The 16,325-nt window shown below is 52.3% G+C and overlaps 1 protein-coding gene across 1 annotated transcript; it reads right to left on the bottom strand.

Moving 5' to 3' along the window:
• Positions 1-1,137: 1,137 nt before the first annotated feature.
• Positions 1,138-13,273, bottom strand: RBX1 (ring-box 1). Its single transcript, XM_020982690.2, has 5 exons — positions 13,158-13,273; positions 11,496-11,574; positions 6,763-6,833; positions 4,037-4,122; positions 1,138-1,330 (listed from the first exon to the last, which is right to left on the bottom strand). Exons 1-5 carry the CDS (start codon positions 13,233-13,235, stop codon positions 1,318-1,320), a joined length of 327 nt encoding a protein of 108 aa, XP_020838349.1. The 5' UTR covers positions 13,236-13,273; the 3' UTR covers positions 1,138-1,317.
• Between the last annotated feature and the right edge of the window lie 3,052 nt (positions 13,274-16,325).

Raw genomic sequence — 16,325 nt, 5'->3', positions numbered from 1 at the left:
TGCCCACCTCCAACTTCACATCTCCAACTGCCTGCCAGACACCTTAAACTCAACATGTCCAAAACAGAACCATTATCTTTTCCCCTCCACCCTCCTCCCCTCGACTCTTGGGGTAGCTGGGTGGTGCAGTGGATAGGGTAGGGCCTCGAGTCAGGAATCGGGCCTCAGACACTTACTAGCTGTGTGACTCTGGGCAAGTCACTCACTTAACTGTTTGCTCCAGTTTCCTCATCTGTAAAATGAGCTGGGAAAGGAAATGGCAAACCATTCCAGGATCTCTGCCAAGAAAACCCCAAACGGGGTCATGAAGAGTCACACATGACCGAGGGGGCTCAACGAGTAGGGAGGGAACCCCACCCTAGCACCCTAATCTGCTCTTTCTCTGAACTCCAAAATGGGAGGGAGGCCAGAAAGGCAGAGTCTGCGATGGATTCTCTTTGAAACCGAAAGTCTGAGAAGACAACTCAGACCACTGACATCCATGTGATATCGCAGCAATACCGTCAACAAGACGTGGCAAATGTTTAGACATGGGGGGAGGGGACAAGAGCGAGTGAAGAGCCGAGGGGGCCCCCAGACTACAAACCTGGGTGGCTGGAACACTAGTGGTTGTGGTCTGGACAGAAATAAGGAAGTGGGAGGAGGAGGGGGTTTCGGGGACAGAGAAGGAGTTGCGCTTTGGACGTGTTTGAGCTTGAGAGGCCTAGAGACATCTCGGTGGAAATGTCCAGGAGATGGAGAGGGGAGTGTCATCTACCCAGACTTGCCAGAAGCATTCACGGGAGCTTACGAAATCACCAAGAGAGAATGTAAAGAGAGGGGAAGACTCAGGATAATGGAGCAGGGGAGGCTGCTCAGTGACAGGGGGTGTGGTACGGATGAGGAAGCTGCCACGCCAACAGGAGGACTGATCGCACAGGGAGGAAGAGGAACACGAATGAGACTTTGGAGCCAAGAAAAGCAAGGAAGGAGCGAGCTGGTCACCCAGGGCACTCCTCTGCAAGCCTCCTCAGCCTCTGCAGAGCACCGCTCAAACGGGGCGTACGCCAATCCAACATCCTTCGTACGCTTCAGGTCTGGGAGCAGAAGGTGCTTGTGTCGTAGTCGCTCTAGTTACACGCGTGAGAGACCGGCGGCTCCTCGGCTCCAACAAGGCTTTATTTCACACAGAATACAATATGGCGGCATTAAGACCGAACTCAAAAGACGCTGCGCACGAGACCGAAGACTGGCGTTAACTCATGTATAATTAGGCAACAGGACAGCAAGTCATCGAGTAGCGAACAAGTGATAATCTTGAGGAAGAAGGTGCTTTTTCTAATGCCCATACCTGAAAAATAACAGGAAGAACATTATCTCCTTCTGAACACAACAGCAGCAACACCCCCAGGCTAAATCTGGTGGGAGCCATACGCCACGCACAGGGCAAGCCTCTGGCCTGCTGCCAGCCCCTTCTGGGCCCTTCTCCTCCCCCCAATCACCTGTCAGAGGCTGGTCGTTTCTACAGGGGACACGAGGGAGGTTCCTAGATCTGAGGAAGGGCTGGGTTTTCCAGATCTGCCTCAGCTTCACTCTCAGGCTTCGCCTCTTTAGAAGGAGCCTCCCTTGCCCCAAAGGAGGTCATTCAATTCAATTAAACCATTATGTCTTAAGCACCTATACATATATCCCATGCACTCGTTGAGCCCTAGGGACACTAACACACAAAAAAACAAACTGCCTTCCAAACACTGAAATTCTATTGCTGAGAAACAACACCGATCAAGTTGCCACAGAAGATATAGGAAGATTGGGGGATGGGGGGGGCCTTCAGTTCCAACCTGAGGCAAGGAGGGCATGGGGAGAAGCGAAATGCTGTGTCTGGAATCAGCAGGCCACTTTGGCTAGAATGCAGAACAGGGTGTGAGGAGAGTCCTACAAGATACAGTGAGACAGCCTGGCTGGCTTAAATGCACTAGAGAAAAATGTGTATTTTGTGCTCAGTAGGCAGGGGCCTGGCTTCATCCTGCTTCAGAAATATCAATCAGGCAGCAAGCGGAGAATGGACAGGGAGGGGAGACTACTTAGGGAGCGGTTGGGCGGCAGTCCAGAGGACCGGGCCTACTCTGGGGCGGCTGCCATGAGAGTGAAGGGGAAGGACGTGAGAGATGGCGTGGAGGGAAGATCAGCGAGACTTGATGACTGATTCACTGCAGGGGATGAGGGCCAGGGAAGAGCCAAGGGTGGCTGGCAGGCTTCAAAAACCTGCCTGACTGGAAGGATGGACCATTCGGCGTATGGGATGCCCATGAGTGCCCCCCTGGCAGCTGGTAAGGACAGAAAGCCCGGAGCTCAGGAGAGGGCTGGGCTTAGAGAGCTTGGGAGTCACCTGCAAGGGTCTCTAAAGAACATCTACTTCAGTGCCCTCCTCTTATAGAGGAGGCCGTGCATCTCCTTAGGACTCAGGTCATAAAGGAAGTGGTGGAAGGGCTGGGACCAGAACCCTAGTCTCCATACTCCTAATTCTGCAGCTGGCCTTATTTTTTCTTGGGGAAATTTGGGAGAAAGGCTGATACTAGGAAGTGTAGGACAAGCCCACTTTCTGTGCTCCATCCTCCAAACCACGGATGAAGACCCAGGTTTTGGCTGGCCCCACTCACAGGACTGTGGTGAGACCCTGCACATGCTCCTCGTGGTCTGGGGCTTCATGGCCAAGCAGGGCCCGTGCCAGCCCAAGCCCTTGTTTCTCTGGCATCCTCATCTTCAGTCCTGGCCCCAGCCCTCCTTTATCAGTTATGTTCCAATAACGAAGCCGGTCTGTACACAAAAGGAGTAACATGCAGGTAGGTAGCCTTTGGGTTCATGCTCCAGGAGGATGTTATAACCTAGGTCCTGCTGGTACTCACTGTATCTTGGACAGGTGCCAAAACAAGGTCCACGTGACACTAAATTCCACGTTCTGGAAGGTTCTTACACATTTTTAGGAAGAACACCAAAAACTGTCCAATCAATGGTCAGATGGATAACACAGCAGTCAAATATTAGGAAGAATGCTTCCAATCTGGTTGGATAAATGTGCTTAGAGGGCTAGAATCCTAAGTTTTGGAGAAGAAATGGACCTTTGAGAACACCTACTTTAACTGAAACCCGAGGAGGTTAAGTGGTTTGTCCAAGACCACATAGGTGTGAAACAGCAGAGCCAGAATCTGAACCTGGGTCCTCTGGCTCTTAAGCTAAAAAACCCCATGATGCCGTCTTTCACTTTGTAAGACCGAGAGTCCCTTTGGCCCAGGCGGTGCAGATGAATGCTAGACACCAAGAGTGGCCTCTGCCCTTTAACCTCTGGGATCCAGGCCCAAGGGAGGGGACCCCCCAGCTCATGCTCACTGTGGCCTACACGGCCACAGGCCTCTGGAGGGGTCTACCTGCGCCCTGCCCCCCTCACAGAAACTGGAAGGCTTTTGGTCCCAGAGGAATCTTCTCATGGGCCAGTGACAACTGGACTACAAGGCTCCTCTACAGCTGCATCTCAGGGCAGGGATCTGTCTTACGGTTCTTTCGTATCTGTCCTCTGGGCACACAGAAGGTAGGCTAAAGATTTACTGAACAGAATTCAGTGGTGTGCCTCGGCTGTCTAGAGAGAAAGGCTTCAGCAATGTTAACTGCAGTGCTTTCCAAAGCTCCTTCCTCATAGCTCTGGGAGGCTGGGAGTGCAGGCGTCCCTCACCTTCTTTTCAGACGGGATGAGACGTGACGTCAGCAGCCTACGTCACACAGTTAGTAAGGGTCTGCAGTGCCGGGGCTGGAAGCCAGGGCTGCTGCGTCCAGGTACACCACAGGGGCCGATCCTCTTTACACTCTAATTAAATAATGGGACCAACTGCTGGCCCGGGGCAGAGCCTCTCTCCAGGCACCTGAACGGCTGTTACTCACGTCACCAAAGTCTAAATTTAGAAGACCCCACAAGCACAATCAGTGCCTCCCCTCGTCTCCCCCTTCACCCCAACCCCGGTCGTCGCCATCCCACATCACAGCCCAAACTGCCCGGAGCACCTACTTCTGAAACTCCCACTCTCTGTTGTCCAGCGGGCACACCTGCCTGGTTTTGAGCCAGCGAGAGATGCAGTGGAAGTGGAAGGCGTGCTGAAAAAGAAGGCAGAGCACATTAAGGAGAAGCACACCCCTCGTCTCCACTACTAGCTCACAAGCGAAGCAAGGCACAGGGATGGAGAAAGACAAGAGAAGGCAAGAGGAATCCGACAAAAGAGAAATCTCTCTCCTCCACGCATGGAGAGATTCATTCTCAGAAACTTAATTACAGGAAACAGAAAAAACATAGGACACACAGGGGGAGACACTGTAGAATGTGGGCTCCTATCATGCCCTGCCCTGCCCATCTACCAGAGGGGTCTAGAACAAGGTTCTCCCTGCTCTGCTGCCACAGCTGAGCCTCTGCTCTTCTCACCCAGCTAGGCCCTGAGCCCTCCCCTCACCCAGGCCTGCCCATGGACCCCACACCGCAGGCCCCACCATGATGGCCAGGGCTGAAGAGACCAGAACTCCCTCCCCTGCCTCACAATGGCAAAGGGTGGCTTCTGTCGGCATGGATGAAGCCATGAATATTTAGTGGAGGCCAAGATTCATTTTAAACTCACTGAGAGGAAGCAGTGTGAAGGGCAGATTATGGTGACATCAGTCAAGCACCCTCTTCCTCTGTGACACAGACATGGAACTGGAGTGAAGGGACTGAGAGAGAAGTCAGGAGGTAAAGGCAAGAAGCAGAGAGTGAGGCTACTCCCTGGTAGCCTGGAGGGAGCTAGCAGAGGATGGGATCACCACCGCAGGTCAGCGACCGTGGGGGCTCCCACCCCCACGCAACTGCTTAAGGAGAATAACCTGCAAGCATCACGAGCGCCTTCAAGAGCAGCCAGGGGCAGGGCAGGGAGGCTGCCTCGTTTGGGGGTGAGGAAGAATGAACTTTGTTAATTATCACAGCCAAATTCAGGCATAGTAAATAAATAGAACCACTGCACCACAGGCTTGTAGGAGGAGGAGTACTGTACCACACAGAGAACCTGGCAGACGCAGGGCCTGGGAACAGTCACAAGAGCTCACTGGGAGAAAAGCGACAGAGATGCCGGGCCCTATTCTCCACCAGCAAGTGCCAGCCGTGGACTTTTATAAGGACAAGTTAAGCCAACCTCCTTGACCTTTAGCTCCTGCACATGGGTCTGTGACCCTGGGGAGTTGCCCTGGTCCATACCAGCACCTCCTCCACCCTGCCTCAGATGGGCATGGCAAAGGCTGGCTCGCACAGACCTGGCAGCAGGATAACTTAGCTCTTCCTGACCTCCACTTTCCTCCTATCAGAGCAGCTAAATAGCCTAGGGGCAAGACAGCCACCACACTGAGCTGTTTCTCTGCAACCCTGGTCTGAGAAGAGACTCCAGGGGAGCAGGGGCCCAAAGCACCGTGTCCTCCTGCACCCTACGCAGACAGCAGAACGGGGTCTTCAGCTGGATCCTAACTGGCTGGAGGTAGCGGGGCAAACGGTTTGGGAAGAACGCTTGAAGGCATGAGGAGAGGAGTCAGAGCTGGAAGGAAGCTTGGGTCCGGAGAGGCTGTGACTTAGCCAAGGTCCCCCAAGTACCAAGTGGGGGTGGGTCATAGGAGACTTCCCTGACCCAAAGGGGAGCTTCTGGCCATCTCCAGGAAGCTCAGGCCTCTCTGAGAGCCTCCTGGGCTCTGGCCACATGGCGGGGAACATGGGGAGCACAAGGAAGGCCACTGGTCCTGGCACATCTGGATGACATGACATTGTGATCATGACCATGAAGCCCTGACTAAAGACTAGAATTTAGCAGCCCCAGGGCACGGCGTGCACACGGGGCAACAACGTGGCCTCAGACACCTCCCTGGGAAGAGCCTCCAGAGTCGGCCACGTGGTGTTAACGAAAGAGCAAGGCCAGCTGGGCACCAGAGTCTGTCAGGCCAATGCTGATCCAGCCCCCAAATTTATCCACCAGACATAGCTCCAAATGGCTCTGCAAAGATTTACCTGGCACCATCGAGACTAGCAAAGTGAACGGCCCTCCCGACAGGAAGGTGACAGACAAACTCTGCCCAATGATACGTTCGTTTTTGGATTGGGCCAATAGGGGCATTTTGTTTGGCTTGACTCTGCACATCTGTTACGAGAGTTTTCTTTAGCTTTCCTTTTTCCCAGTAGGGAAGGGACAAGTGCGAGGGAGAGAAAAAAGTAAATGCTTGTTAACTGAAAAGGGTGGAAAAACCCAACCCAACCCAAAAGACCAGCGAAGCAAACGTTCCAGAGATTTGAAGGCCATTTCCAGGGAAGAGTTCCTTAAGCATTCTAAATGCATTGGAAGAAATAAGTGGCCCGCTGAAAACACTCCCTAAAGCATGTTTGTTAAAAAGTCAGCCTTGCGCCCAGGGTCAGGGCCGCCCTATCGGCAATGTGCTGGCCTTGACATTCCTTTCACTGTCCACTGTGACTGACACAAATGAGCGAGGAGCTGGGAGCCTTTGGGAAGAGGACAGCAGGAGTGCTGTTTGCAGCACTGCTGTATGATGGCACCTGGCAAATAGTTACTGGCCCACAGAAGCGGTTAAATAAGGCCAGGTGAATGATTTTTAAAATCTTACTAGCCGCATGCCCCTGGGGTAGAGCTCAGGGTGGGAATGTCTTCTATGTAACTGCAAACCTGACGGAATCGACAAGGGAGTACTACATCTGCTGGAACGTAAAGATGGTTCTCTTACATTGCAGACGCCCCACGCGACGGTACATTCTTCAGAGGTGGCAGACGCCTGGTTGGCTTGACATTCTATACCTGTGGGGACAAGACAACACAGTCTCAGGAGCAGGAACCCTTTTACCTGTCTGTGACAGCAACTACCTGTGCACTCTGATGACCACTGCAAGGGTGTGTGTGTGTGTGTGTGAGTGTGTATGTGTGTGTGTGAGAGAGTGTGTGAGGGTGAGTGTGTGTGAAAGTGTGTGTGTGAGAGAGACAGAGTGTGTGTGAGAGTGTGGGGGGTGAGAGAGTGTGTGTGTGAGGGTAAGTGTGAGAGTGTGTGAGGATGCATGTGTGTGTGTGTGAGGGTATGTGTGTGGGTGTGTATGTGTGTAGGTGTGTGAGAACGAGTGTGTATGTGTGAGTGTGTGTGCGTAAACAGGGAACAAAGTGAAGGAAAACTCCCAAGTGGACAGAGCAGGTCAAAATCACTTTATCCAGGATTGAAACCTCGCAACCTCCTTTCCCTCTTCCTTCCACTTTGCCTCTAGTCCTAACCCTTCTCCAATCCACCCTCTGCATCATCTTCCAAAGGCCCTACTCTCAGAATTCTCCTGCTCACACGTCTCCAATGGGTTCCTACTGCCAATTCCTGTCCTCCCCCATCTGGCTCTCACTTACACACCTGCCCTTCTAAGCTCCGTGCTTCAGTCACACCAGACTGACAGCTCACATCCTTCTCACCATACCTTTGCTTCTCCTATGCCCAGCAGGGCTCATCTCCCCTCCCTGACCCTGCTGACATCCTCCTCTCCCTCGGCACCCGACACAGCTCACGAAGCCCTCTCTGATTCAGATTCTCGGCCTTGAGACCCCTTCACTGACTCCAACCTGTATTTGAGCAGGGATCCCTTCTGCAAGCTACTTGAGTGTCACCCTCTACTTGCTAGGTCAGTAGAGTTGTTGAACCCTCCTCAGCTAGAAGCCACCTCTTTTTCCTCAGATTTCTTGCAGCATCTCATGATTTCTTTGGCCTTCTCATGTTCTCATTTGTATTCAAGCTATCTGGGTACATTTCTTTGGGCCCATGAGATCACAAACTTCTTGAGGTCAGGGCCTGACTATCGTCCCCCTCCTCTGAACACTGCTTTACACAGAAGCACTTAATGTTTATAGAATCCAACTGTCTTACATGTAAACTTGGCAGTAACTTGTCCTTTAAAAACAGAACCACAAAAAAAAGTTATAACCACTGAACGCAGACGAAAGGCCCCCAGAAGTTCCTTGAGGGATCTGTTTAACGGAGGGCCCCTACCTAAAGCAGAACTTCGGTTTCCCACTCGTGGACCCGCTTTTGTCCAGCACTCATTCCCACGGGCTGACCTAAATGAAGGCCTAAAGCTATTGCTTGTCTGCTCGGGACAGCAAATGACCACACAGGGTCTCAAGCACCAGTTCATTTCACAACGGAGGGATGACAACTAGAGGAGGATAAAAATCTAGCCAAAAGAGAGAAGTCATGAGGAAGGTAACAATTTCAGAGCCCAAGTGTGAGGACCAGGATATAACTGGCTTTTCTCCAGAGGTGGTGAGCTTTCTGGTTCGGCCAGGGTCTAGCACAGTGCTCTGTACAGAACAGACTCACTAAATATTTGCAGAAACACACTGGTTAAATACAATCAGCATCATTACTCATGAAGAGCCTGATTTCAATGATGCCCTTTCTTGGTCAGAAACTTCCTGAAATAACAGAGGTGGCACAGGGGTGGACATCGGGATGTCAGATGAGGAGGGTTACAGAGTTAAAAATTAAAAAAATACCAAAGGTGTGAGAAAACATAAAATCTGTATTTGACAGTCTGGGAGTGGAGAAGAAAGGCCAGGTCAAGGTTAGGTGAATCCAGTGCTTTCCCTGCGTCAAGTCAGGCGCCAACAAAAGAAATGATCCTGAGGAAGACCTTGTTCTGCAGACCGGCACAGGCTCTGTCTGTCAAAAGAAGCCTTCAGCACCAGGCACTCACCAAGCACCTGGTTGGGAGGGAGCAAACCCTTCCCCTCCCCCAATCACTTTAACAAGCCATGACATTTACCCTTATGTCTGCCACGCTGTCCTCGTGTGATTTCTGGGGCTCCCTGCCTGTCTCCCCCCCACACCAACTCTCCCCTTTCTTCTGATTCAAGCCTGAAATTCTTTTAATAAGGAAAAAGCCCTTCATTTCACAACTCGTGAGTCTACTGAATTGGGCCAATATTTGCCAACTGCATGTATCAGGCTGGCTAATAAGCTAGTGTTGGATGAAAGGCCCAAACCCAAACAGGCCCTGCACAAGGACCTTACCTTCCACTAGGCGACATAACACAAACGCAGAGGTGTAACACAAGCAGGAAATGAAGGGATGTGGGGGCTTGGACATTTGCATCAGGCCGAGCACTCAACATAAAGCTTGGGAAAGTAGGGAGGAGTCTGGGAAGGGCTGGGGGGGGGGTGTCCCTCAACTAAGCTTTGGAGTTGAGACAAGAACTTAGAGAGGCCGGTGACAGCCATGGAGAGAAGATCGAAAATGGCTGGGTGGAGTACAAGCCCGAAGGATGGACGTCAGAGAAGTACATTCAGTGGAACCAGTCAGCCAGTATTTACCAAGACCCTATGAGAATCCAGGTGCAGTGGTGCGGAAATGAGAAGAGAGCCTCTTTTTGTCTTACTACACAGGACAGCAGGGGGAAGCTGAGGAGAGGTCACTAAGGAAATAAAAATATGGCAAAAAGAGGCTGAGGCCCAAATGGAAACAACAGAATTGCTTCCTGTGAGCCCAATTCAAATTGGAAGAGGACAATGGAAGCCACCTGAGCTATCTGGCTCTCAGTCCAGTGAAGGCAGATGCCTCTGCCTAATATGAACTCATCTCTCAAGTGTCCACTGATTTCTGGAAGAGACCAATTACTACTGACAGAGCAAGAGGCCGGCCTGAACCTTCTGTAAGGCCTTTCTCCTGAGAAAACATTCATGGTGATCAGCAGGCTTAAAGAGCCTACGTAAGCCCGAGTACACCGGCATCCTCAAAAGGTGTTGCCTGGCATGAGAGACACTAAGAACCGATATCAGACGTGTCTGGGTCAGCATCCTAGTCCCAGGGATCTCCGGTCCGAGCCTGTCCGTACTAACAGCGGACCTCTATGTCTGACAGGGTGCATGTTCATTCAAGGAGGGAGAGGCTTCAGATGAAGCCATTAAGAAATAGAGGAGAGCCACTTTCTTAGAAGATGGTTTGGTCAAACTAGAATCCAATTACTTTTGAAAAGGGAGGGCAATCTTGACAGCTCCAAAGCTTTCTGAGAACATCAGAAGATCGGACATTGGCATGTAAGCTCTTTCTAACCCGTTACTGTGTAACTTCTATACAGTGCCCAAACTGACAACGAATATAGGCTCAGGAGAATCTTGGAGAAGCATCTTCCTTAGAGGTCTAGGAGAAAACCCATAAGGAAAGAGAGCAAACATGGACACAGTAAGGCGTGCTGCTAGGCTGGCTCTCTGATAGGAACTAACACTCATTTTTAAAATGCAGAGTTATTTGGGGAAACAATGGGAAATGAGCATGAAATTTTAACAACTTTTTACATGAGACCAAACCCAAGTCTGATCCTCTTACTTCTGGGCAAGGACCAATGAAACTATCAAGGCACAGATACTGGCACTGCTGTAATCAAAGACCACACCCACACACATTGAAGGTTGTACATATGTTCTTCTGTGATGAGCACCTTTCAAATATACATGCAACACACACATAATATATATGTATGTATTTGCAATTTCTTGGAAGGGGCGGATTTGCCTGTGTGTGAAGGAAAACACCCTCCACTTCCTTTCTCCCTTTAAAAAAGCCTGAGCCACAGATAAACAAAAAGGTCCTACCTCAAAGAAAGACAGTCTATCCAACCACCAATCAATATACTACAAAATCCTTAGAGCCACGATTGCTTCCCACCAGCAACTAATGAGTTTTATTTTTTAATTCAGAAAATGTAGCTATGATTACAGACTATTCCCCCTGGCTGATAATTTAATCATGAAAATATATCACAGTTCCCTGAAGCTATTTCAAAAATAAAGAACTAAATTTGGGTGTTTGTAGGTTTCTTGGCCCAATTGCTGATTACAAAACAAACCATTTTTGCACATTAACTCCTCGAGATGAGCTTTTTAGAGTGTTCCTGGTTGATTTCCTTGTCCTGTTACTAAAAGGATAGCCATTCAACAGCATGTGTTGAGCAGTCACTGTTTCCCATGTGGCATATGAAGATGTAAATACAATTCCCTCTGAGCTATTGGATTGGGAATCTGAAATTCACGATGGAGACACAGACAAGTGTTTCCCCTTAGTCTCCCAACCATCCCTTCGACCTGTGCCCACCAAACAATGGCCATGAAGGAGCATTTCGTGACTTTATTTTTCCTTCCACTATTTCTTTTTGCCCTTTTGTGCCTGGGCAGGAGAGCAGAGATTATAAAGAGAGAGTCAGTGGTGCCTCTCTTTCTACCATCCATTGGGAATTGTGGCCTTTCCATCCTTCGATGTCAACGGATTTATTTTCAGTAAGCCCCGCCCCCAAGTCAAGGGTAAAAATCCCTCTAAAAGGTGCACTGCCTAGATGCAGTACTCTTCCCTCGAAATCCCTGTGAAGAAAAGGAGTCCAACTTGGCCAGCCACCAGCTGGGCCACTTTCTCCTTTTGATCCCCTCCCCCAATGACTTACAAAGGTCCATAATGTGGTTTCTGCAGATGGCGCAGTTGTCAACCACAATATCCCAGGCCCAGAGGGCCACTGCATTCCACTGCAAAGAGAGAAAGGGGAGAACAATGCACACTTGCTGTAGAATTCTTATGAGTAAAACATCCATCTTCCTGCACCAAACTGCAGCTATATCATTTCTTCAGCCAAAGGGATCATGAAATGGGAAGAGTCTTTATGCGACACAAGTTACCCTTGTTTAAATCAAAGGGGTCCATTTGGACACGACTATCCATCCCCTGCCAACTCTCCAAAGGGCTGAAATAGGCTGAGCCAAGGAATAATGAACCACTTCTCAATTAATTTTCCCAAGTGCCTAGAGAGAGCTTCGGGATGGGCAGCCTTGTTTCTTTCTCTGCAAGAGGAACTTACTGTTAAGCCTCTATTTTGGCTATAGTAAGTACCTCGATGCCCCAGGGGCTCCAAGTCTCCCAGGAATGGAGCTTCCATGGGGGAGCCCTCTTCCCAAATGACAAAGCTGGGGGGCCATCTATAGAAACCGCCAAGCAGATAGGATGACCACCGGCTCACGAAATGGGTAATCCTGAGATAAAACCCTGGGATAAGCGGGGCTCAGTAACTGACCAGGTCATCGTTTCTAAATCTTCTAAGTCTCAAGGAATGAACAACGCTAGCCGGCACCGATACGGGGTCACAAAGTGCTGTTCAAGCAATTCCAGCGCAACTGCCTCTTCCTGCCCAGCTAACTTGGTGCCCCTGTGTCTCGGATAACCTCCTGTCCCCCACCCCAGGGGGTAAGGGGGCCCCAGTTTTGTTCTTCAATATGGCCGTGGCTTAGAATGCGGCACTGCAGCAGCAGCTGGACCAGAGGCACGTACTTCCCAGGTGGGGAGTTACTACACTCCCCTCATTTTTGATGTCTTCATTTACTACACTTTATAAAGGGGGCCCCCAAAGTCTTTAAGACATAATCGGAGGGAGGTGGTTGCAAACCTCTCAGTCCGCCCCTCCTCCCCAGCGATTCGTTTAGGAGGAAATGCCCCGAGGTCCACTGTGACCGCCGCCCTCTCCTCCACATCCCCCACCCCCATCGCAACTTCACGGGGCTGGGGCTCGAGTTCTTAGGGGGAAACCCACGGGGCCTGGGAGGAGCCGCGGGACAAAGCAAAGGCAGGGGCGGTGGGGGTTAGGGAGGAAAGCCAGCCGGCGGCCCCCGCCCGGGGAGGGAGCAGAGAAGCGGGTGGGGCAGCCCCCAAGGCATCACGAGACCCCGGGCTCGGCTCGGGAGGCGGGGCGGGGCTGGCCTAGGCGGGGCAGATCCGGCCCCACCCCCACCCCTCCCGACCGCGCGGCCACCGCCTCCCCCCAATGACAGCTCAGGCTCCCGGCAGGGGCGCAGGAGCCGCAGCCCGCCGGCCTCTCAACAACAGCCGCGCCCATTGGCCCGTCCCGCTTCCTCGCCGGGCAGCCTCGCCTGCGCCCATTGGGCCGCGGCCGCGTCCATCCCCACCGAAATCCCGCCCACTTCCGTCCTCCTGTGGAGAACCGGGTACCCCAGCAACGCTGGGGAGCGTGGGGCCCCCAGCCCAGCAGTCCCCAGCTCGGCCCTGCAAGCGGACCCACGCCCCGCCGGCCCCTCTGAGGGAGGCGCCGGGCAGGCCCGACCTTTTTCACTTCAAAGCGCTTCTTGCCGGCGCCGCTGTTGGTGCCACTGGGGGTGTCCACATCCATCGCCGCCGCCATTTTGGAAAGCGAGTGCCCGTCGCGCGCTCACTGCGCCTGCGCGGCGGCGCACGCCTCCCCCCTCCCGCCTCCGATCTCCTCCCTCTCCAGCCCCGCCCCTCCCGTCGTACGGAGGCTCCTGGGCGTGGCTTCTTACCACGCCCCTTAAAGGCGCTGCTCGGGCTCCGCCCCCCAGGTTGTCACTGGGGTTGCTCAACCCCCAGAGGGGGCGGGGCCGGACAGGGAGGGGCCGAGTAAGCTCAGCTGAAACTGAAAAGACTGCCCCCCACCTCTTTCCCCCCCCCCACCCCGCGCTGATCCCTAGGAGGCTCCGGGTCCCCCCATACACAGCCCCTAATCCCCGGAGCCACAGGGTCCTCGCGGGTGTGCTGCGCCACAGCCCCCGAGTCTGGGTGTGAGGTTGGGGGGGCAGCCCGGCCCGTGCCCCTTCCCTCCGTCACCCCCCGACCCGCCCCGGGCCGAGTACGCACTTGCAGACACGTACCCACGCACGTGCACGCGTAAGGCACCTCCACCTACGCAATGCACCCCCCCCCCAGCCTCCCGTTCTCGCTAGGGCTCCCCACATCCCCAGCATTCCCGATCTACCCCCACACCCACGGAGATCTGAGATGTCAATTCCCCACAGGACCCTCACATGCTCTCTCTGGGTCCCCAAATCTTCACAGTGTCCCCCTCTTACACCCCCAACCCCCCATATCCCCATTCTCCAAGCTCATGTCTTCTCCCAGAGGAGAGGAGTCCTCCTCCAAAGAACCCTCAAGACTCCTCTCAGGGGCCCCAAATCTCTAGTTTCCTCCGTCATCCCCATACACTCCCATCCCCGAAGATCAGGCCTTCATCCTGGGTCTCCTCTATACTCCTTCTAAAGGACCTTCCTGCCCCTCTCTGATCTCCCGATCTTCCTTCGGCACTCCCCCGATACTGCCCCCCAATATCTCCAAGATCATACCTCCTTTCTTGGTACCCCGCTACATTTCCCGAAGCTTCCCCCACTGTCTCACAACCCTCAAGCGTCTTCTCAGGGTCCTTGAATCTCCTCACGGTTTTCTGTGGATCCCCCCGCCCCAATCTCCACAAAGCCCTCCTATCTCTCGGGGGTCCCCACATCTCAACAATTTCTCCTTTTCATCTTCCACTAGAGCCCACGGCGTTGCCGGTCACTCCCCTGCTTCCCCCTCCCCAATCTTCCGGATACAAAAACCTATTCCTTGACAACTGGCCCTTCCTCTTCCTCTCTAGGCTTTTTCGTTTAGCTAGAGGCGATGGGCCCCCCTCCCTCCCCTCCCTCTCTGCGGAGGTCTTCAAGCAAAGGCTGTGCAGGAAGGGGCCCTTTGGGGAGAGGAGGATCTCTGTCCACTGTCTAGCTGGCTCTGAGGTCCTTTCTAACCCAGAAAGTGTGATTCTCTGAAATTTGAGGCTCTAAATCTGGGACCCCTTGATAAGACTCTCTGTGGCCTACTGCCCTCCTTACTTTTACAGAGGAAACTGAGGCCTAGAGAAGGAAAGATAGCAGAATTGGGATCAATTGCCCGCTTTCTCATTCCAAATTCAGCCTTTCCCCTCCAACTTCATTCTCTCCCTAGCCTGGGAAATGCTGCTTTTGGGTAACAGTCACCACCTTCCTCACCTGCCAGGTAAAAAAAAAACTGCGTCCTGCTAAAGTGGGCAAGCGCTCTGGGAGGCTATGGCCACGCAAGCCAACCTCCTCCCAGCAGACTTGGAAGGCTCGAGGCCAAGGGAAAGCCAGGTCCCTCTAGCTGGATGCCTGTTTTTCAGACATTGGGAGTTTGGGTGTTGAGAAATGAGATCTAGAACCTCCTCTCCAAGACTACACAGAGCAGGTCTTTTCCAGGCTCTTTTTAAAAAACCAGAGATAGGTTTACAGCAGGGGTGGGGAAACTGTGGCCTTGAGGCCTTCTAGGTCCTTGGGTGCAGCCTTTTGACTGTCCAGTTTGAATTCAGTCAAAAGGCTGCACTTGAGGACCTAGAGGGCCACACGTGGCCCAAGTTTTAAGATAATTATTCTTTATCCAAGTGGGAGCCAAAATCACAGACCCCAAAACTTATTTCCTCTTAGGAAGAACTAAAAGCCAAAGGCTTCGATGAGGGAAGGAGAGGGTCTCCTTGTATCCTGCCCTGGTCAGGACATACCTTGGCTATTGTGTTCAGCAGGAGGGTAGGGTGGGAATGGGGCCACCTTTTAGGATGGGTTAAGAGGGTGCCCAGGTTGAACCATTTGAGCAGCACTGAAGGAACTGGCCATGTTTGGTCTGCAGAAGATAAAGCCTCCTTGTCTTCAAGTGTTTGATGGCCTGACTTGGGGAAGAAGGATTAAGTTTGTTCTGCCTGGCCCCAGAGAGGCAACAGAGCCTGGGGAATTGTTATAGAGGCAGATTCTGGCTCTGCATCAAGGGAAACTCTGTGATGAGAGCGTGGCAAAAGCAGAGGGGGCTACTCTGAGGGGGGAATGGGTCCTTCTTCTTTGGAGGTCTTCTGACAAAGGCTCCATGGGGCCATGTGTTGAATGGGGCTTTTGTAGACATGATTCTTTCAGAGGTTATCAGTCAGACTAGATAGCTCTTTCTACTCTATTATGATGATTTCTTTTGGTGGGGGTGGAGACAAAAAGCAGTGGGATTTCATATTATCAAGGAATGCTGGCATGGGAAGGAGCCTTAGAGATGCCTTTGTTTAATGCCCTCCTTTCAAAGAGGGGTGTGTAGCTCCCTCAAGAAGTGAACTGCTCAAGGTCACACAAACCAGAGATTAACAGAGCCTGGCCTAAAACCCAGGTCTCCTTGACTCCTAGCCTGAAGCCTGGAGATCTTTGCACTTTCTTCCTTCTTTTTGGAAACCCCTGGGGGTTTGGTTGGAAATAGCTGCACTTAACAATGTTCATGCTTTTCCAGGAGTTAGGTAGTGCTCTCTCTCTAAGAAGAAAGGTTGGGGAGCCATAGACAGCGATAGGCAGGAAGCCTCTTCTTTCCTGAGGCCTGGTTCGTGATGACATCCACGTACGTCACATGACACCCACTACCAAGCACTGCCGTGGGCACCGAGATTTGCCTCGTCACACCATATGAGTCA

This window comes from Phascolarctos cinereus, unplaced genomic scaffold, assembly GCF_003287225.1.
Source record: "Phascolarctos cinereus isolate Bilbo 61053 unplaced genomic scaffold, phaCin_HiC Scaffold_1;HRSCAF=81, whole genome shotgun sequence".
NCBI classification, from domain to species: domain Eukaryota; kingdom Metazoa; phylum Chordata; class Mammalia; order Diprotodontia; family Phascolarctidae; genus Phascolarctos; species Phascolarctos cinereus.
This window is presented reverse-complemented; position numbering and strand designations above follow the sequence as displayed.